At 38.1% G+C, this 23426-nt stretch overlaps 1 protein-coding gene across 1 annotated transcript in view; it reads right to left on the bottom strand.

Annotated features, from left to right (window-relative positions):
- Window positions 1-18115, bottom strand: part of LOC126853659 (homeobox protein dve-1) — a 45013-nt gene extending 26898 nt beyond the window's left edge. Inside the window, exons 1-2 of the mRNA XM_050599568.1 lie at window positions 17056-18115; window positions 8977-9247 (exon numbers count right to left, since the gene is read on the bottom strand). Of these exons, the coding sequence (XP_050455525.1) occupies window positions 8977-9247; window positions 17056-17130 (346 nt within the window). The 5' untranslated portion in view covers window positions 17131-18115. The remainder of the gene's footprint in view (window positions 1-8976; window positions 9248-17055) is intronic.
- Between the last annotated feature and the right edge of the window lie 5311 nt (window positions 18116-23426).

Raw genomic sequence — 23426 nt, 5'->3', positions numbered from 1 at the left:
GAGAGACGTCTATTAGGCCTATAAATTATATGCATCGATCGCGCGGCAGTTCCAGCGGAGAAGCGTAGGCTGGCGAGAAAAGAGGCGTAGCTCGTGTAATCGGGTCAACGAATATATTTGCAATGTAAAAAAGATGAATCGCGTTGTTAATTAAGATCGAGAAAGGTAAATATAATACTTTAGATTCTAAAAAAGATGAGCTCATCGCGATTTATCCCTTTATTGCATTCACTCGCATTTAATGTCTTTTATTTTCCCCTTCCATTTTCTTCCTTTCTTTTAATTTGTGTATATCAGAATTTTATCATAAAATGTGTTTAATTAGATATACTCATATACGTAAGATATACGTCAAAGATAATGAATGCAGCTATTTATCTAATAGACTACTAATTAGAAACTAATAGAAACTAATATAAAATAATGTAATAATTTGTAAAATTAATAAACAGTAAATATGCAATATATATTTCTTGATTAATCAAATAGTTCCTTAAATGCCCTCAGCATGCACATTTCTCTTAGTTATGTTTTCACTTTATTATACTATAAAGATAATGCGCACGTTCATTATTATTAAAAGAATAAGTCCGGATCAACAAGTCCACCTGTCAATATATTTACAAAAGATATGTTGCTTTAAAATAACATACGAGATATACATATAGTTGTAAAACTATATGTATATCTCGTTGAACTTGAATTTGTTCTATTATCTACTATGTTTTGCGACAAATAGAAAAAGATGACGATCTATTAATAAACTGACAGACTGAAATATTTACTTTAATTATAATTGAAATAATTAAACAACACGCGTGACAAATAGAAATTCTAGATATTACAAATGTTTCTTGTTACAATTTACTTATTTTTATAAAAATATAGTAAAATTAAAAAATATAAATTAATTAATATATTATCAAAAAATATATATTTCATACCGCGTTGTACGTAAAGAGAAAATATATTTTTTACATGAAATATCTCTAAATGATAAAAGTATCACTACTACAAAATTTTTTTCTTCAATAAAATTACATTCTAAAGTAATCTATATGATTAACGAAACTTAACACACTTTACTCATTAAAATTCATTATACATCAATACTTTTAATTACCAATATGAACATTTATAAAAATGTGTATATAAGAGTATAAGATAAATATTATCAGAAGGAATGTCTTCTCACGCGTGACCAGCGCAGTAATGTAACGCGATCGATAAGAGAACGGATGAGCATTTAGGAAGGTAAAAAAGGGTAGCAGATGACCCTTGAGCATCAGGAACGCAGGATCCGATCAAAGGATCCCGGCCGGGGAAACGCGGCCGCGTTTTAGGGCTCTGGGAAATCGGGAAGCCCAAAAATCCACGAGGATCAGGCCTTCATATCACGCGTCGCGAGGCGCGCTTTCGCGCTTCCTGCGAGCCTGATTGCCACCGTCGCTCCTTATCCCAATTCTCCTGCACCGGGATATCCGTGTTATCCCCCGGGCGCGGATGATTCAGAAGCCTCCTCGGGACGTGGAGTATGTCCTTGAGCGAGCGACTCCGAGAGAGACTCCGGTGTCGCCTTCTTTCTTCGCGTCCTCGTGCAACAGGCTATAACGCCGTTCTTCTTTGATCGCACGCACAAAGGATCTACACGTGGTCGTGATCCCTCTCGATACCTCCTGCTATCCTGGCCCACGAAACTCGCCGCAATAATCTCCTGGGAAGTTTCTATCCCGATCAAGGGGATAGAAACGTGGCCTCGGGATCGCGAGACACCACGATTCCTTTCTAGTCGAAGAGAAGAATTTTACGCGACCGATATAATTTTGTTCTCAGCAATATACGTAATACTGTCATGTGTCATCATTTTTCTCGGATTCAAATTAAATTTCTCCTTGAGGAAAAATTAAGATAGAGTTCAGGTTTTTTCTTTAAGAAAATTTTATCGAATATTTGTTATTTTCTATATATTTACGTGTACGTAAAAATGTTTATAAAATTTTGCATTTTAATAATCAGGCTTCTTCGAAAAGAGTTATCATTCAAAAATTTCAAATTATTCTACTTCGAAGCAAAAAGTTATTATTGTTTCGTGGCAGTCTCCCGTTGATACGTTAATCTCCAATCCTCCAAATAACCTGTTATTTCTGTGTTCGACGCGAGTTTTCGGCTTGTCGTTACATATCATTTATTTGCCGCTATAGCGTTGCGCGCATAATCCCGAATTAAACGACAGCGGCACGGTGATAATCAGAGTTTTGTTAATAGAACTGCAAAAGGCTCCAAGCCAGCGAACCTTGATATTACTTGGCGGTGATCCGAAAGCGCCGCAATCCCGAAATCCCACTGTATCTTTATTACAGGAGAACCGGGGGTGGTTTGTGTTTTTTCTTCCGATCTTTTTTCGGACAGGAAACGCCGAAAAGTCAGGTGACACACGGCGCGAAGACGCTAAATCTTTTTTATGAATCATTTATTACACAGCGTATTCGGCATTACGTAATCCAAGGTCACAATCCGCAGATTTATCGTCGGAGAGATGCCGGGAGGTTTTAGACTCTTTAATCCCAAGGCGCGCCTCTCGGAGACAAAATGGCGAGATTATACAAATCCCGTATCGCTTAATCCGGGGATTAAGATTATGGTCATAGACCGACGACCTCGCGTATCTTACGGAATTTTTCTCCCATGAAGAGAAACCGGGCTATATATCGCGCCATATGGGTTATAAACTTTTTAAACGTGACAAAATATATATATATATATATATACACATATAAGAAAAAATATTGTCATTTACAAATGGAAATGTAATGTTTGTTAAATTTTTTGTGGAAAGTCAACTCGAAATAATTCTCGTTTTTAATCAGCGTTATGATTTATATTCATTTTAATATTTTTCTAAAATTGCATATCGTTAAAAATCCATTCATTATATAATCGTACTTTTCTACTAATGATTGGCTTTCCTTAAAATCAGAAACAATAATTAAGCACAAGAAATGCAAAGCGGTATCGTCCTACAAATTCGAATCGGTTAGAAGGTGTCTACTTTTACGAATCGGCATAAATTATATTCGTCAAATAAAAAATAACGTCTTATGATTGTCGATTATCTTTGATGATTGTCTTTCAGAAATAAAGGAACTGAGTTGGAGTATGTGACGGTATAAAATCGACGATATTTCCGCAACTCCGTCTTCGTTCCGGCGAACGGATTTTATCCCGGGACCAACCCGATCACCGCGCGTTTTCCCGTCATTCTGCCATCATCTCGCGCGACAAAGCGCGCCTTGTTCCAGATCTCTTTCGCGCCCGACCAATATCTCGCCGATGCACAGCTCGACGTATTCGCGCGAATCGCGTGCATACATAGATGCTGACGCATACAGGCGCAATATCTTTCGAATCGTTCGTAGAATTCCCGTTGTATCAGGACGGGATGTAAAGCTTCCTGGGGGATGAGCCGCTTAGCCTCTAAACCTTGTGTGCTCTGCCATAGTCCTCCCGCCAGCTCCCCTCATCCCTTCGGCAGCCTCTCGACCGCCCTTTTGTACGAGCCATCATCCACGGCGCGTATGAGTGCGCGTACGTGTACACGCATATATACGGAACAGAAAGCGGGCCGTATACGCGCGGCCCTGCACGGGGATTATCCGAGCTCTGTATTCGTGGGGATTATCTTTGGGCGCCGCGTGTACGTGTGCGAGTCGCGTTGTGTGTGTGCGTGGCCAAATCCTTTAGTGGCTCCGGTCTGGTTCTCTCTCGCCCCCTCTCTCTCTTCCTAGGTGTATTTGTTTGTGTGTATCGGGGCGCGCGAGGGTGCACACATGCACACGTGCACTTGCGTCACCGGATTTGACCGGACTGCATGTATGCACTCGCGTTCGCGGACGTTCCGCCTGTGTATGTGTGTGTATACGTGAGTCCGGGATTAATCCGGGATTATTGGTCGTGTGCGCCGCCCGCCGTCCAAATCCAAAATCCAACGCACACAACTCAGCTAATCCTAACCCCCCATCTCCCCTTCCCTCCCCCGCTTCTTCCCCTTTTCGCCCTCTCGCCACCACCTCGTCGCCCTCACCTCTCGCTTCTCTCACTCGACGTATCCTGTGTGTGCTCCATCGACGGTGCGGAGCGCGTTGTCTACAGGGTGTATCCGGAAGTATGCATCCGTTGGCCTACATGATTTTTTATCTATCCGATTAAAGCGCCAATTTTCAGCGACGTATCGATCTGAGGTTTACTTGGAATTATTATTATTATATTATATTTTTTTAATCTTTGTAAAATTCTCTTTACGCACGCGGTAACTTATCAGCGAGATAAACTTGAGTAGAACAGAGCCGATTCAAGGATGTTACTTTATCAAAATTTATCGATTCATGGGATTTTGTCGATCGATTTTCCATATTTTTCCAACGCTATATTATTTAAAACAACATGCTCTCTACCGTGAATATATTTTCAACATGCATTCGCAATGAAACGCATAAAAGTAGTGCGTAGAGATGATTTCCGATATTTTTTTCAAAATCAAAACTGTGAGATTAAAAATCATTGGACTAAACATTATACATATTATGATCGTTATCGATGACGCTATAATATCACAGATAATACGCAACACTCGAAATATTTACGTGAGTCTTTCAATCTTTTTATTATCCTTGCTTTCAATCTTTGAATCCTTTCATTATCCATGCTATATCATAGCAAATAATTAACCAAATTTACCTTATAATTAATATAAATTATAAGATATTAGAATTTAACTAATGCTTATATATTGGGTATTTGTAAATATTTCGAAATAGGGTTTGTCATGATTTTCTTCCCACCTCTCTTCCTTAAGACAGTATCCAAAAAAAAATCAATTCTGAATTAATCAGAAAAAAACTATAAAATAAGAGAGAGAAAGAAAGAAAAAAATACATAATAAAATTATAAACTCTTTTTTATAATTGCTTCGTGGAGGAAGCCTATACCTTTTGATTTAAATACAAACGTGTTCTTATATATTGAAAAATATCAATAACTTAACGGTTGCTTCGTTGATGAGTTTTTTTGAAGAGCAAAATTTTTTAATATTATGCGATAATTCGCTTAATAAAGTTTAAGATAAAATGCAAGAATATGGAATAGGTATATGTACACGCTTGTAAGTATATATGTATGAGAAATATCCATCCGCAATATGGCCCACGATTGCTCTCCGCGAGTTATGATATCGATTTTGCCTTTAGCTTAACGTGTGGTCAGGTTGAAAGCTAGAACATATACAGGGCGTCCTGTGAGAGAATTACTCTCAATTCGGTAGAGACATGAGAGAAGATAATAAAGTTTTGTCAATTTTCGTATGTATTATATTATTATATTTTATTTCGGTTAAATGATAAATGAATTTTTAATTCATGAACGTTTCCATTAACAATAAATAAATTTTTAATTTAAAACGTAAAAGAAATTTTCTTTTTTTTTTTTGTTTTTTTTTTCATTCGTTTTAAATATTAAATTTTTCGTAGCGTTTTATTAAATTTTTATAGTACTATATGATCATGTTTCTTTCTCATATTGGAAATAATTTTCCACAATTTATAAATTCTTTTCCTTACTTTAGAAAAAGATTTGTAATTTTGCTAATTGCACTTACTACTTTGTCATTTATATTTCACAATATGAAGTATAAAGCTATTATTTATAATAGCAGAAAAAAAACTTAAAAAAATTCACAAAATAATAAATTACAAAAACGCGAGATTTTTCCAATCTTCAAAACTGTTTAATAATTATTAGGAGGTTTAATAATTATATAGGTTACATGTTTGGATTATACTACGTTCTCTATATTTTTCACAAATATCAAATTTTCCTCCGAGTTAACAGAGTGCCAAGCACTTATTACAACTTCTTTTCATCCGCGAATTGTGAATGTATATTCCCCCGACCAAGTGTTTCCTTTTTGTATCGCGCACAAGAGATTACTAAATCAAAACTCTCTTTTATGCCACACGGATACTTTCTCATTCTGTCGATCGACGCGGGAGCGAAAATGCTGGGAATTCAAAGGCAGCCCGCCACAAAAGGCGCTATCTCTCCCGGAGAGAGCATCGCGTATAGGGTTAAACGGCGTAACGAGTCCGATCGTATGGCGCAAGACGTCACGGTAGACGTTCGCAGGTCGCCTAGCCGCATAGCCAGGGATTCGAATTTAATCCGGATTAGTTCGTAAGGGTCACAATGTCCTCTCTCTCTCTCACCCCTCTACGCCTCTCTTTCCCCTTCGCCCACCTTTTCCCGGGATGCTGTGCCTCGTCCTCGTCTCCGATCCTCCATTCGCGCGCACACGGATATACGCGTATATAGACGTCCAGGTAAATCCGGACGGAACACACGCGGACGATTATCCTAATTCCGAGCTGACGCTTACGGCTCACGGACTAAACGGGGACAAACGACTTCATCTCTCTTTCCAGCTCATCTTTGATATGTCTCAAGGCAAAATCATTTTTTAAGAAAACTCATCTTCGAATGCATTTGCTTGCTTTTTTCTAGCCTCTTGTTTATAATCCCTTCGCTTAGCTTAAGATTCGAAATTAAGCGTAATTATCAAAACTTGTAATTGTATTGTAATCCATGAGTCGTATGTTTCAAAGTTTAGCATCTCTCTTATCATTCTATACGCGATAAAAGGTATAAATATTATAATAACGATTTTTATATTTGATTCCCGTATAACGATGTTTTCTTTCTATGCTATAAATTTTATTCCCCGCTTTATCGTCCGAGTTAGGAATAAGTGGATCGCGCTTTTCGTAGGATTTAAAAAAAAAAAAAAAAAACCGTGGTCGATGGAGGAAGGAGCGAGGAGATAAGAACTGGAAAAGGCAGGAAAAGGATCCGTGTGCACAGAGAGGGGAAGGATTAACTATGACGCACGGAGATTTAAGGGGGATCCTCGAAATCCGTAGATTTAGGAAGTGCGTGCTTCTGTCCACCCGCATCCCCCATCGCGTCGCGCCGCCCTTTTCTCCTCGCGTAGGTCGGGACTGGAAAAGCAAATATGTACTCTCGGCTCCCTGCATTCCTACATGCCCTCGTATCGTCACGATCAACAGTGAACCTTCTCTTAAGAATTCTTAAAACCGATTTTTCTCTCAAAGTTAGTCTGAGAAAAGAATCATGGGGGACACGTAGTTTAGCAATTTAACTTTAATGCTGTCTTTCCATGTTTTTCTTTTCGCAATAACATTGTAAGGAAGACATTGCAATAGAAAGTAGCAAAAGTAGAAAAAGAGTAGTGTGAATTTAAGTTATCTTATGATAATATAAATGACAGATTAAACGCGAATTCAATTATAATTCCCCCAAGTATGGGGGACTTTTGTATGGAGCTCTTTTTGCTTTGTAAAAACTTGCTCCTTTTCTTATGGGAAACACACACACACACACACGTAGAAAAAAATATTATTTATACTATCTAATATCCAACACATTTAAAATCAGTTCAGATCTTAACAAATATTTTCCGGAAACATAACATATCGTTATATTATATTATCGATGGCTAAATATAATTACAAAATAGCAAATACATATTTCCCAATATATTGAGATAATTTTTGAATAAAAAAGATTCAATCCTGGTTTGCATCCAAAGAAATATAATTAATAAATCGTTATTGGATGTTTCATTTAGCAATAAATATTTCGTGATAAGTTCGCCATATATGGGCGTTTAATTCTCTCATGACCGTTATTTTGTTACGAATTTTACATGAAAGCTAAACATCGCATTTCCGCTTATGCGCCGTTTAATTCTCACTATAAATGAACGCGTACAAATTGTTTCCATTGCATTATCGAGGATCAAGGAAATTCCGCCGATAGTCTATCTCGTTTACGAGCTTTAACGATCCCTCTCGTGCAACATCCATCGCGTATATACATCTTCGTCATTCTCGATGGAGGTGGACTTTATGAACACGACATGGTAACTAAATTTCTAAATGTCGCGAATGAAATAAGAAGATATTTTGAACAATAGATTCCCTGTATTATTCATTCATCAATTCATATTTTTTTTTTTTTTTTTAATTTCTTTTTTACGGTAAAGATATAACAAAATAGCAATAAAAAATATTTTAACACCATTTATAATTTTCATTTCAATATTATACAATACTATTGTTCTATCTATAATACATTAAAGATAAAAAGTATAATTGTATTAAATACTTTTTATTTTTTTTAATAAAATAGAGATTAATTGATCAAATTATAAAATATTACTAAATAAATTTCAAATATATCGTTCTCTTATTTATTACGCAGAAGCTATATCGACCTTCGGCAGACGCGAGATAGTGACGACGATTAACATCGCTTCCGTTCGACAGAGTGTATTAATGGACGTGACATCGGTGCATCGTTACCGCATTTTCCCTGCCACCGTCACCCCGAGCAAATCCCGACCGCGCTGTAAAGACGTTAAAGCTGTTTTCACACGACCCCCATCTCTCGTAAAAGGTAACTTAATTCGCCCGGCGAATTGACGATTTACGGCCGCGGGAACCCCGGGCAAGCCGTCAAACCCGGGATGCAGCTCGAGGTAATGTAGTGTACACAGATGCACTCGAGGCTAGGGACTGGACGGTGAGGAAACACGAAGCCGACATTAGATTGTACGAAGTACAAGAGGCGGATTCCGTTAAACTTAGTAAGCTCGTAGTTTTTTTCTTTGTCTTATTTTTCACAATGTTGTTTTTTTGTCTTATTGTATAAATTATATGTACATATATGTAATATATTATTAAATAATTTTGAAAATTGATTGTAAAATAATAAATTTTGAATAGATGATTTTTGGAATATCCTCAAATTTTGCCGGAATAAAATATCGATAATTGATGAAAAAAATAATAGATGAATTAGTATTTAATTATGGAATTGATAAAGAAGAGAAAGAGAGAAACTTACCCGTGCTGGAGGCGGATTTACTGAGATCGAAACCTTCCTGCTTCGGACTGGCGCTAATTTCTTGCTTCGGGTGCTGGTTGTGCGCGGAAAACGGTGTCTGGGGTGCACTGAGAGGTGTCTGCGATTGCAGCGGATGCACCGCGAGGGGTTGAGGTGTGTTCTGCGGCTGAGACTGCTGGGATTGATGAGATTGAGGGCTCCTCGGTAACGAGGACACGCTGCTCGGTCTCGATGGCGGAGAGGCTTTGTGTGTCAACGCCAACGCTTGACTCTGTAACCGCGAAAAAGTATCAATTAACACTTTCATTTTGGATAATAAGGTTGATTTCGGTGCAACCACTCCGAATGATATCGATCGTTATCGCGTCCATTGCGAAAACGCAATATGTTTATCTTAACGTTATCGCGCATAAAGAAGAAGAAAATAGAGAGAATTGATCCCATCCATTTCGATTATTAAAAGAAGATGAGAATGTAATATAGAATAATTCGATAAGCTTTACGGTGTATATAAGAATGTAGATAAGAAAATCTTTTTATACACTGCGAGAAGAGATGACGCGTAAAAAATTTAATATCGGAAAGCATGATTCGCTCATTTTTACGCTTATTACACGGGCAAGAAGTCCTCTTCCCCGGCTTTTTTGCATTGTCTTTAGGAAAGTTGCAGAACGATATTTTCTACGCATGTTATGTAAATTATTTTGAGCACGTGCTCTACTTCATCATCCGTTTGTGTATAATCTCGACGAGAACGTAATAATCTCCGCGGGGTAATATTAATCCTTCACTGCTCTTAATCTCTGAAGACAAAATTCCCTGGTACACATACGCACATGAGATACTTCTAATAGCCGCATAATTTTTTTTTCATTATGATTATCATAAAAATTTCTACAGGAGGGTTGCGTTAAAAATTGCCACGAGATTTTTGATAACGGTAACGTGTTTATGAAAATTGTACGATAAGCAGTCTTGACATTTCTAAGGAAAAATTTATTCGTGATAAACGGTCGTCCATTGTACAGTAATTTATTTCTCAAAATCAGCTCGTGTACGAATTAACTATGCGCGATTGGAGGCAATGCGGCGATTAAAAAAGCCTTCGGCGGCAATTCACGGATGTGAAGTGTCGCGTCGCCTAAACGCGGTCGAATCTGCGACGTTTCGGCTCGCACTTGTAGAGCGCAGCGAGCCGGATGATCTAATCGTCGTCGCCGATGAAATCTGAGCACGTGCTCAATTCCGCGCCGGCAAAAAGCCAGGCTAAGGCATAAACGCGAGGACTTAGACTAGATTTATGTATGAGTGAACTGAACTTAACAGTAACGGCTAAGCCGTCCACGGTGTCAACTGGGGTCAACTGGACCCAGAATGCGACAATCCTACACCATCAGCCGTCATCGCCGCCGTTATCGCCGCCGATGTGCGAAATGCACCGTGGGGGACGCGATGATTTTTCGTTGTCTGTAAAACTGGATCTCGTCGATGATGACGTCTCCGTGGAATACGAGCCTAAGCGGCAGAAACGAGCCGGGAGATACGAGCCGGCGTTTAACCCTCCGTGATCCCTCGTGATTTCCGGCCGCGTTTCGTGTTCGCTCGCAATCAGCGATTTTCGCGGCTATTTAATCTCGGTCATTTAATTACGAAATTATAGAACTTAATCAATCGTTATATACTCGCGCGTATTATATACCATGACGCGATCTCGAATAATTGACAATAATGTGTGAATTTTTCATTTTTCCAACATAATAGTCTTAATTCTTAAACAAACAGATCGCAGACATTTTATATTTACGCAAATTAATTTTTTCAAGATAATGTTTCAATTATTAGTTTCTCTTGATTGTATTTCAACGAAATAAACACATTGCTTTATACGTTTCTACTACGCAGAAAATTTTAAAGCAAAAATATATGTGCAGTCATTAAATCCAAACCGAGAAAAAAACGAAATATTTTATTTCTCCGAGTTTTCCATTGAGATATATCTCCCCATACATCGTTTAAGCGCAATCTAACGATCGACTGCAAAGAATCGATCAACGATTTTTTCACTTGCCCGGACTGTACCGGGATACCAGCTACTGTTTCGGGAGCTGCTTCGAGGTATGCACACGCAAAAAACACGTCAGACCGCTGAAGACCCGGGCCTGGAGCGGGAGTAAGCGAGAAGATGATGAAGAAGAGGAAGAAAGGAGAGAGGGAGCGAGATGCCTGAAAGTGCCGAGATGAGCGAGAAAGAGAGCGAGAGAGAGAGAGAGTCGGCATCACGCTGACGGAAGAGAGCCGAGCGGGCCCCGAGAGTGTCTACACGTGGATCGAAAGAGGACGAATCAGAGGGAGGGGTGGAGGAGGGGAAGGGGCCTCCTCACCTCTCGTCGCCCCGCGAAGAATGAAGACGAACGAAGCGAGATCGAAACGCGAGAACGTATAAGAAGGGGCAACAGGTGGGGATGGGGTTAGCGGCTTATCCGGCTAACGCCCCAAGTGATATCGCGGTAACTCTGCTGTGTGACGCGCGAGGGGTTACGACGGGCTGCTGTCGTAAAATCAGGAATTTCGGTTCGCTCATCGATCCGGCTCTCGCCACGGCTCTCGTCCAAGATTCGCTTGGCCTCTCGTCGAATCGGGGAATCGCGTAGTCCGAAAGTATATAGTCCAGAAGTTTCTCTCCTGCCAGAAATACTTTGCTTGCTCGAATCAATAAAAATTATCAATAAATGTTATCTCCTATCACAATTAATTTTATGCTAATTATATTATGATTGCGAATTTGTTAATTTACAACGATATATTAGTGCCCCATTTTTCGAATGAAATAATATTTAGTGGACGAGCAAAGCAAAAATAAAAAGTGAGACATTTAAATCGAGGTTGATAATAGTATTACAATAGTTGGCAAAATATTTTCACAATTATTGCACGTTATTGTTCCAAATTATGCAATAATTAGCAAATTATGTGAATCTTGTATCGAGTTATATTTTGCTCACAATTAAATTTTATCATATTTAAATATTAATAATAGACTAATTAATGATAAATAATTGCTAAATTTGAACAAAATAAAATGTCTCTAAATAATATAAAAAAATTTTACATTTGTTATTATTTGCCAGTGCGTTGTCAACATTATTAATGTAAAAAAATGGTGGATGGATTTCATTTTGAGCTAGCTAGTGTGAATACACTAATCTCATACGGATGTGTCTCAATCGCGTGGAAAATAAAAAAAATGAAGTGGTAAATAATTAACCGCGATATCTCGCTCGCGTCGCAAACGCGATGACGATTCGGCAGGCGTTTATCGGCGGATCAGCTTATCTACCGGGTGTAACGGAGATATGCGCGGAGCGACGACGCGTTTCCTGCTGGTGTGTTTCCCGTTAAGGCGATAACCTTAATCGCTGACCGAACACAGAATCCTCGTAGATCTGGAAGCGCAGGAGAGACACGCTAGAACTTGTGACGGGATTCCAGAAATTAACTTGCAACGATATGTGCTTCGATACGGATCGCCGGATCGAAGCACCACCGGACTGCGTCAACGAGCTTACGTAAGATCGAATCGCGACGACGGTCTTTAACGTTTGGCCAATTGAACGAATGGTCTTTTTTCGGCATACATGTTACGTCAGGCGGTAGCGTCGTCGTGTTTCTCATATGATTAATTCTACTCATAAAAGAAAAAGAAAAAAATCCACGCGACTCTGTCGTCTCTTCGTTGCGAGGATCCTATTCTCTTTCGTCTCGTCGTGGCGACGTTCGATGCGCGTAAATTATATACGAAGCGCTCTCGTCTCGCTTGCGTCTTGATTAATTCTTCGAATGCCGCATTAAAAGACGCGAGCGTTTGTGTCAGAAAAAATTGCGCCGACTACGTTTCTAAAGACGCAAGACTTTGTTTATTTTAGCTGTATTTTTACGAATACAATCAATCATAAACAATTGGATGATATGTAGCTCTGATGACTGTCGATTTGAAATTTTTCTAAAGCCATTCTATAGCATATTTATTTGTATTTTATGATTGAAAATTTAACAATTTAAATTTTAATCTTCAAATCGAGCAAGGATTCGTTTTATTTATTCTGACAAGATTATTATGATAGACATTTTACGAGTTCCTCACAACTAGAGGTAAATCGTTTGATAGCTAACCGAATATAATCGTGGTTAAAATTTTTCTAAAATTTTGAATATAAAATGTCAAACGCCATTTTAAATTTTATATAAAACTTTATAAAAATTGAATAATTACAATAATCATTTTATAATTATTAAAAATTATAATTCTGAAGACATGCTGTTTCTTGTATAGTTTTATGAAACACTGAAAAACATCGCCGATTCCTAATCTCCATATAATAAAGATGCAATGTTATATATTAAGAGTAATTTATTAATCTCTTTTCTCTCTCTCTTTAACATAATTTAACACCATCCATTATCTATTTCACTTTGAGCGATAATTTTGCTATCTCTCGGCAGTCATCGTATAAAATAAAATTAAATGTGGCCTGACCCACATTAATCTGCAATATTCTAATCATACTTATCAAAATATCAGACCGAATGATATCCCCGGGCGATAATTGGTTCTCTCTTCGCAATAGATAATCCGCGGATTGATGATGCGTTTGTGCGATCGCGTTACGTAAATTGTTGCCGACCGCGATGTCAGACACCTCGTTCCTAAGTGCAAAGTATGATACGGCTAAAGATTAGAAAGCAGCTAAGATACAACCTTGTACCGGTTATGAGCATTGATTTTGATGATTTAGCAGAGAAAGCAGCGAGAATACGAGTATCATTCAAAATTACGATACATTTCGAGCGACATATGCGAATATGGTTCATTAATATTAATGCGAGAAAAAAAATTTCTAAATGCATTTCAAGTTTACAATGGCAAGGGAGCTCGTACCTATATTAATATCTAAAAACAGAAATTAATAATGCCTTATCGCAAGGATTCAAGGTAAACATAATGCATCGCAAATAACTTCTGAGAAATTTTTCTTAGAGAAATATTATCTATTATTTATTATTTATATTTTAATCCTGGAAAGAGAAAAGTATGTAGTTCTTATATTCATCTTGATTTAAGACAGATAATTACGTTGTAAGAATGAGAGTTTTATTTTTATACGTAATAAAGTTCCTTGACGCGATCCCCTTTTAACGTCTTAATTAATATTTTTCTTCATATAAAATATTCGTCGAGAAAACAAAAGATCCTGACTGCATAAAAAAACAATGTGAAAAGGCTTACGGAGAGAGAGGAGTCCGCGAGCATATATTCTACCTGCGTTTGATATATCGGCTTCGGTGGCCGGATAGATGGATTACAATCATTCCGGCAGCTGGGGTGGTCAAATACCGTGACCATGCGTGCTTCAAACGTACACGCACACATATACGACGACGCATTTTCGAGTACACACGTGGCGTCCGTGCGTGCACTGGCAGCAATGCCTTCGTGCAACGCGCTGCAAGGACATATTTTTCATGTGTCGGAATATAAGAAAGATGCGTGAAAATTTTACATCATAAACTCCGACGTTTCTTTTTTCTTCAATTTTGCCAACTCGTAATTGGTTTAAGATCCATTATGTTTATCGAATGATCAATCTTATCGAGTGTTAGCGAGATCTAGATAGAATAGTGAAATTTAATTAACACTCTGGAATGCCACACCCACATTTTTTCGGTTGCTATACGATTATGCTCGTATCGCCGCGTCATATTATACATTCTTACGACAATTGCTATTATTTATACATATTAGTTTCTTCGATATAATTTAAATGACTACTGAATGAAAATTATTAAAGCTATATTCAAATTTTTTTCTACATCCTGTTATTACAACCAAGAGTATTATATTGTCCTTGTGTTCTAGAGAAGTAAACTACAAAGATGAGTCTTCCTATGTTAATATCATGACCAAGCAAAGCCTTACGTATTGCGAAGTAACAGCATTATGGGATAATGTTTGGTTTCTCCGACTTATTTTCTTTAAATACGCCTATGGATAACACATTTCTCAGAATGCGTATATATTTGTGTACAAGTTGTACAGATGTATGTGTGTGTGTGTGTGTGTGTTATATATGTGCACCTTCTCCCTTAAAAAAAAATTATTTCATATATCTTTTACATGTATTAATGATTACGAATAAAATTATTATTTTTTACAAGATAATATTCACACGAAAAACGAAATATAAGAATAATCCACGTGCAGAAAATAGAATATACATAACATACGCCATATCATTATCATTTTTAGATATCTTCTAAACAATCTCTTACACTCTATCAATAGACACGTGTAAATCTTTTAATTCGTTATTTTTTCGCAATGATCAAGATGTGAATAGAATTAATAGCGAAACGAAGCGTGTGTCTCATTTACGATGGATCTATGTTAATTTAGCTACTACGACGACTACTACGACGACTTACATAAATGTGAAATTTACAAATTATTGCCATTCCTCACCGGTAATTTTTCGATAGCCATCGATGACCAAAGGCGGCCATGGATCGAGAGATCCATCGGTCAATGGAGACATTGCGGTCTTATTCCGCTGAATGCCAGAACATGAACATGGTCGTGGCACAGGAAGAAGGCAGGGGCACATCCGTATCGTGGTCAGAACCCGTGACCCCCCGATACGTACACGTGTAAATGTACGGCGCTGTCCGTCCACACAGCACACGCGAGCCGAGCGGCTTTGCCAAGGATTATCTCCCGCCCTTCGTCGTCCACGGTTTTCGTTGGGAGATCGTGAAGCGAGGTATACAGCGTGTCGGATTCGTGTCCGAATTTGGCTTGCGATTTTTAAACGCGAAAAGTCGAGTTCGAATTATATTCGTTGCGACACTCAAACGTTATTCTCTTCTCTAAGCGACTGTATCTACGACAATTATATATATGTCTTATAAATAAAGTTTGTTTTCAGTACCTCTCTCTAATAGGCTGTATGAATGTGTACTTTAATGTTTATAAATATCATGTCCTATGTTTGTTAATCCAAAACAATGAACACTCATATGTTGAAAAAAGCAAGATTTAGAATACGAGAAAAATCATGTGTAAAAACTCTTCTGAAATATAAATTAAAAATTTGTCTCTTTTATTATTTCTTAAATACAACGTAGAAATGACGCCTTGTTTACTTATTTTAGGTACCGGGATAATCGCGCGTTACACGTTAAACGGCTGGCCGCTTTGAGATGCGAAAGAATGTGCCAAATTGATGACGAGGAATTAGCGGACTGAAAGCGCGTTTAGAGAGAAAGAGAGAGAGAGAGAGAGAGAGAGAGAGGTTCAAGAAGCGATAGGGTGGCCAATTGGCTGTGTAATGTCAGAAAGGGGTTGCTTCTCGCCCCTCGCATTCGGTTGACACCGAATATAGACGCTGCGTTATTTTTATAAGTTCGGCAGACCGAATGCCGAAAACGATATCGACAGGCTTTAATCCACAACGTAAACCATCCTATCAAAATTTTATACACCATATCAAAATTACACGTTTTAATAGAAGTATAATTTTTAATCATGCTGGCATGTGTTCGTTTGCAACATTTTTATATTATATTTTCCTATTAAATATATGTATTTCTATTAAAATATTTTTTTGACACATTTTCATTAATGGTAAAATTAATACTAATCGATAGTGCAACGGTAAATTGGCTTTAAGCATAATACGATTTTTACCTCGATTATGCTTTAATCTTACTGCTATAATTTGAAAATTTCATTCGCAAAAAGTTGGTAAAAAATATGATATAATCAATTAATCAATTCTACTTTATTTTTTAGCCTTTATATTATTTTACAAATAATTATTCTTTTTTAAATTGTATTTCTATATATCCAATTAATATTATTGAAAAAAATGTAGGTTTTTATATTTATACATATTTTAGATTCTTATTATTATGTATATTCTATTCAAAATTTTATGATAAACTTCTCAAAAGTAGCCGTGTAAGAGAAAAATAATATAATTATACGCATGATAACGAATTATTCATGTTTCATCAAAGGATTACCTGTACTTGATCCGTCTTCGTGTTCGCAGCCATCCATGCCTCTACGAAGGTGTCCATTGCGCTCTGAAAATCCATTCCCTTCTGGGGCCCTCAATAATTCTCTTGAACCTCGCAAGCCGCCGCCATTCGTGACATATCGCGTTGTTTTTGAATTCTCACAAAAATTTTCTGTCAGTGTGTCAATTCTTTCTCTGGTATTTATTAATTAATTAATAATCAGAAGCGATTAAGGGAAGCTTCTAAATTAATTGTCCTTTGATTATCCTGGTCTTTTTAAATAATTTTATAGTCACTATGAGAACACCGATGTCTATACGATAATTGTCGATGATCGCGCGATGTGACATAAAATCTTTCGTTCACGATTAAAATCACAGACATGTAGAGACGTGTACGAAATGTTCGCTTATCAATATAACAGTTTCTAGTTTAATGTTCCTAGTTTCTAGCTACTGAATAGTAATGATTAACGTGTGGGTGATGATTTCTCTTATATCGAAACAACTTACGCGTACGATCTGCTCTAAGTTCTATTTGGTATAGCATGAGACGTTAGATACGATTAAACTGCGCGTACTTCTGACTAGAGTGCGGAAAATCACACACGTGCCACGCAACTCATTACGATAAGTATCGCCCGAAGTAAATAGAGCGATCTACAGTTTCGTCCCGTTTTCCGATCACTGATCGCCGCGTCCGTTCATCCGTCCGTTTATAATGTCACGCACACCGTTCTGAACACTGGCATCAGAGTTTCTCATCGATCACAAAATCAAACACGTCTTTTTTTTTTTTTTTGAGAAAAGTCAAATGCGCGCTCGCGAATTAGCACCAACTGTCAGAATTGAACATGTGCGTGTTCTGAAAATCGTAATCGATCTCTCAAGAATTCTCAAACCAAGTTCAGATCACAGGATCACGTTCACGTCGCCGTCTCTCTCCCTCCTGCCGTATGGTACGATTTTACAGAGATCGGTGAGAGCAGAAGCGAGATGTCATCCGCGCCGCGCCGAGGACGAGCGCGACACACGTTCGCAAGCAACGGCGTTCGAGCCGCGACTGTGCGCGTCGTGACGTCGCGGCGCTCGATCTACTGCCCCTATGACGCCCTACCGCGTCGCAAGCGCGCCGTCAGTATCACCCCCACTACACGCCGTATCGCGGCAGCCGCCACCACCACTCCAGCATCACCACCACCATCATCATCACCACTACCAACACCTTACCGCGACATCATCGCGTCTCGCGTCTACCGATTCTGGTCCTCACTTGGCTGCTGCTGGTTCACCCTCTCGTCGACTCGTCGCCGGAACCCACCTTCGTCGTCCTCTGCATCTCCCTCTTATCCTCCCCTGATTCCCAAGCTTGCTCGCTCCGGATAAGGCGTCGTCTCTTCCTCGCATTCGTCTCCTTAAATTTCTTCTACGTTGCTTTTTCCGATCACGATCTCACCTGCTTTGTTTTCAATATCGCCGTGCGGTGTGTTTATCCATCGTACCTCAACGCGTTTTTTGTGATGTTGTTGACGCCGAAATCATTGATAGAAATTTGTAACGACTTCTTTGAAAGTTTCTGAGAGTTTCTGTTTTTATGTTTGTATATTTGGCAAAAAATATTTTTTCTCTTCTCCATCATTGATTCTCAATTTTTCTCGCTCATTTCAGAAATTTTCTGCTCATATCCATACTTTTTCCTCGGAAGATCCGTTCTCTCATCCTACATCTATCTCGCCCTCCCATCCTTTTGAAATCCTTCCACCGTCGAACACGATTCCCCACTCTCGTCTGCATCTCGACACCCCACCACAAAATCGTGTTCCGGGGGTGTGTCTACAGATAAGATGCACGTACACCTTTGCAGCTGTTCACCTGCAACACGCTCACTGCGACAGACTCGCGACTGCCGATGACCGAGCTTGTATGCAGAAGGAGCATCAAGCGATATTCCATGCCATCGCATCGATCTCTTGCGGTCTCGATTGCAGAGCATCCCATCCGAACAGATCTTTGTAGATGCATAACAGAGAAAAAAATTATATCATACAAACGGTGCGCGCTCCCCCTCTCCTCACCCCAAAGGATGTTATCATTACTTAGATTAGTAAAACTTTGATTAGCGGTGTAATAGGAATATGCAATGATATTAATCTTCAAATGCTAAGTTTGTATTTAATCGTCAAATATATATTAATGTATTATTTTTTGTGAGATATTTTCAAATAAAATATTTTTAAAAATGCATTAATTTTTCCATTTTTTTATCGCACAATATTATTTGTGTATGTTATTGTAATATATATGTCTAAAATGGCATAAATAATGTTAGAAAACTATATAAAACATGCAGAGAATAAAGTATATGAAATAACTAGATACGTGCATCAATAATAATTAAATATAATATTTGAGCACGCGATAAGAAGCAACAGATGCGTATCCGGATTAGAAACTGATTTGGTAAAGTCATTTCACCTTCGTAATAAAAGCAATCAAGATCCGAAACATTAAGATCTCATCCATCGATAAACAGATTAACAGCACAGATTAATATAAAAAAAAAATTCTCTTATATCTATCGTGTCGAAAACATGATTTGTAACTCGAGTGATTTTAAATCGAAACTTGAAATATATGTTTAAAGTAGAAAATAATCAACAGAAGAGAAATAAAGATATAATAATTATCACATAATACAAAATTCGCAAATATACATTGCAAAAGATTTCAAACTTTTCGAGATTTTTTCTAATGAAATTTTTTTATCCTCTTCTTTAATCAACGAAAATAATTCTAGATTAAGGTAGTAATAATTAATATAAAAGCAGCTTTCCCTCGATATGTCAACTCATACGGTTCCTTCCCTGCTATTAAAATGGATCGTTCGAATCTCAGAGAATCTCAAAGGGAACATACATAGTACATATGCGTACGTACGCATTTGTAGATTCCTGTAAATGTCATAGGCGGATTAGACGATTTCTGGGAATTAATTTCCATAGATGACGAATAAGTAATATCGTTACCGATCCTTGTTTAGTATCCACGAATATTCGGTGCTTCGCGAGCGACGTCCTTCCCCGATTACATCCTTCTACATTTATATGTGCGCGCACATATACGATTTCATCTCATCAGATGTGATATGAAACAAAGATGTCGATCGTGCTCGCGTAAATAAAAGGGCATTATTATCGTCTATCAAATCCGCTGGAATTGGATAAGTTCGCGAATTCAAGCAAATCAAATATCTGGACATTTTATCAAACGATTAACAACGAAATGAAGTATTTGTGGTGTACTAGAAATATCAACGAGGATCACGGCAGATAATGCGCTGATTACGTAATCAGGAAAAATTCAAACGCAAACTTCTTATCGACGGTGTTACCTAATTTGTTGTTTTTCGCTCGACAAAAATCTGTTCGATTCGATGCACTTTTCTATTCTCTCTCGAATGTTTATTAAAGGTGATAGAAAAGTGTCAACAACGAATTACGAACTATCGCTTCCGATTTCCCGAGAAGCTAGATAAAGCATAGTATAATAATTATAATATACTTAAAGTATTTTAATAACAAAGCTTTCTTTGTTAGGATTTTAATCGAGATTTTAATCGTTAGGAAGAATTTTTACGAATGCTTATCTTTATTATATTAGTTACATCGAATTAATATAAAAAGTAATTCATTCTTTGTTACCTATATTGATGCAAGAAAAAAATAAGGTTATCGTAGTATATATTACATGTAACAATTAGCTCCGATAGCGTTCAATTGGCAGACTGGATAATCCTAAGATTACACTGAGTGTTTAAAAGATAATGCCTTATCCAGCTGATGTGTGTTAGTCGATATTGCCTTTACGTAATAGAACTGCTGCTTAATATTTTGTCGCCTAGGAATTATTTAATTGCGATCAAAGAATACAAAAAGAATGAAAAATAAATTAGGAGAGCACACTTTAAAAAGAAAATATTACAATAGTAAAGAATAACAATTTAACTTATAACAATAAAACTTTTAACATCTTTCAATCTATCTAATTAATGAAATATGCATTGTACTTAAAATGTTTTTTTTTATGATACAGTAACGTGTTTAAAACTCATTGATAAAAAAATTTAGAAATTGCTGCATTAGAATTAAAATATCTACGGATTCATATGACACATGCCTGTCGTGCTTGCTTCCACGTGTATCGTCAGAAGCCGCGTACGTAAATCTTCCGACAAATTTGTCTCGACAGTACAAGAGTTTCTAGCGGGAGATTTCGTTCGCCGATACAGCATTTTACACTCGCCAAATCCGATCGCATTATTTCGCGGGGATAGACGGTAACCAGAGGCGTCATAAAGAGGCGCATCTGCATCTTATCCCACTATCAAGCCTTAATCCATTTTGAGCCATTCTGCTGTAACCTGAGTTCTATCAAATATTAAAAGAAATCTTGAAGGAAACTGTCAGCATTTTATTTAACCCAGCGCTATCAAAATTCGTTTAAAACTTTATCAATATAATATGATTAAGATAAAAAAATTCGTGATTCATTCTTTCTCATTACTTTCACTTTAATTGTTCAACATAATCGTAAATATAAGTATAAAGGGAGAGAATATAATGTGATAATCTCATTTATTAACACTTAGGAGTAAAGCTATCCATGTTTTAGGAGTTAACATGATTCATCGCTATCTAGATTATATAAGCGCTTCGTTAGTTACTCGTTCTCGTCAAATGTTACTCTAATCATCGTGCCCGTTGTCTAATCCCGCGCCATCGATTACGACACCAAAGCCAATGAAGCATTGCAATCAAGAGCTTCGTCTCAAACTTCCCCATCCACTCGATGCACTCTTCGTTTGCGTCGACCGTTCCAACATCAGTTAGACCTTTCACGTACACCGTAACACATGCGCGCGCGTGCATCCTCCTCTCCCAAGGGTGAAAGAATCGCGGGGTGAGGAAACACGACAGCGGGGTAACGATTGCATCCGCGGATGCCTATGATGCAATCTGTGTGCAAAGCGGTCTAAAGTTGCAACTCCTACAACGAAGGACCGTGGCGTGGGTGGATACTGAACGGGTCGGCGGAAAGGGGGAGAAATAGGGAACAGAGGGTGGTAAATGGATCGGTAGAAGAGGGGTAAAGGAGTGGGAGGGAGGGGAGGGATTCGAAGAACGCGCGCGTCCTAGGTCGTGTCTGGGGGCGAAGAGACGCGCGGGGGGAGGATGGTTACCGCGTTATCGGATGCGGTGGCCCTTGACAAGGGTGGTTTGCCGGGGTCGGTACAGAACGCCGGATGGTGAAAGCTCTGGTACCCTGGGCGTGCACCGTGGAGCTTGCGGGCGGAGCTTGCGCGATTCTGCCCATCCTGGAACGAGTAGCTTTCGCGTCGAACCACGAAGCCGGCGCGCTCGTCCTACGTCCAGGACGGCATATCTCCCTATCCCCTTTCCCCCACCATTGAATCCCTTTTCTGATCGAGTTGCCTCTCTCTCTCTCTCTCTCTCTCTCTTTCCTTCCGGAGCTTTTTCGAAGCAAGAGAGCGAGTTTCTCGCCACCTTACGACGGTCACACAGATATCTCACACTTTCGCGAACTGTGTACGTGTTTATCCATGGTGTATGGGAGATGGTTGAGCGCAGGGGAAGGAAGTGAACCGGAGAGGGAAATGGTCGAGGCTCTGGCTGGCTCGCTATATGAGAAAAGCTCGATTTTCTCCGAGAGGGGCGATAAAGGCGAGAACGTCGGGAGGAGAAGACTAAGAAGAGCGCAGGAGAGGGACAACTAAGGCGAGAGTAACGTATGCCCGGAGCTAATTTGCCGGAGCTTACCCGAGAAATTACGAGCATCCCGCGCGATGCATCCGAATATCTTCGTCGTCCATCCAATAGTCCCGGTGATGCCCGGCTAGAATTAAGGGAAGCAAAGACCGCTTCTAGATTTTTTTCAAAAATGCAACCATGTGATTTTGGAAAAGCGTTTGTTTTTGGGCTATTATTTTAGAGACATTTATGCACAGATTTTATATGTATGTATTATAACATAGGATTATACGTATGTTGACTATTTTATAAATATGAAAATTTTTTAAATCAAGCAAGATAACTTTGCTAGTGTCAAATGTTTTGTCTTAAAATTTTGTATTCTTATTTTTCAAATTTAACATTAGATTATATAAGAAATTTAGAAATTTAATAACTAATTAAATTAAAAATTTTATCTTTTTAGGCAATTTACTTTGTATTTTAATATTTGAGAGAAGATATTTTATCACTAAACTACTATTGTAAAAATTTTAAAACTTAAATATTTTACATAAATATTGAAGAAATTTTTTCTGAATACAGTTATTAATACAAAAATCCATTG

Source organism: Cataglyphis hispanica, chromosome 12, assembly GCF_021464435.1.
Source record: "Cataglyphis hispanica isolate Lineage 1 chromosome 12, ULB_Chis1_1.0, whole genome shotgun sequence".
In the NCBI taxonomy this organism is placed as follows: domain Eukaryota; kingdom Metazoa; phylum Arthropoda; class Insecta; order Hymenoptera; family Formicidae; genus Cataglyphis; species Cataglyphis hispanica.
The sequence above is the reverse complement of the archived record's forward strand: the minus strand, read 5'-3'. Positions and strand labels throughout refer to the sequence as shown.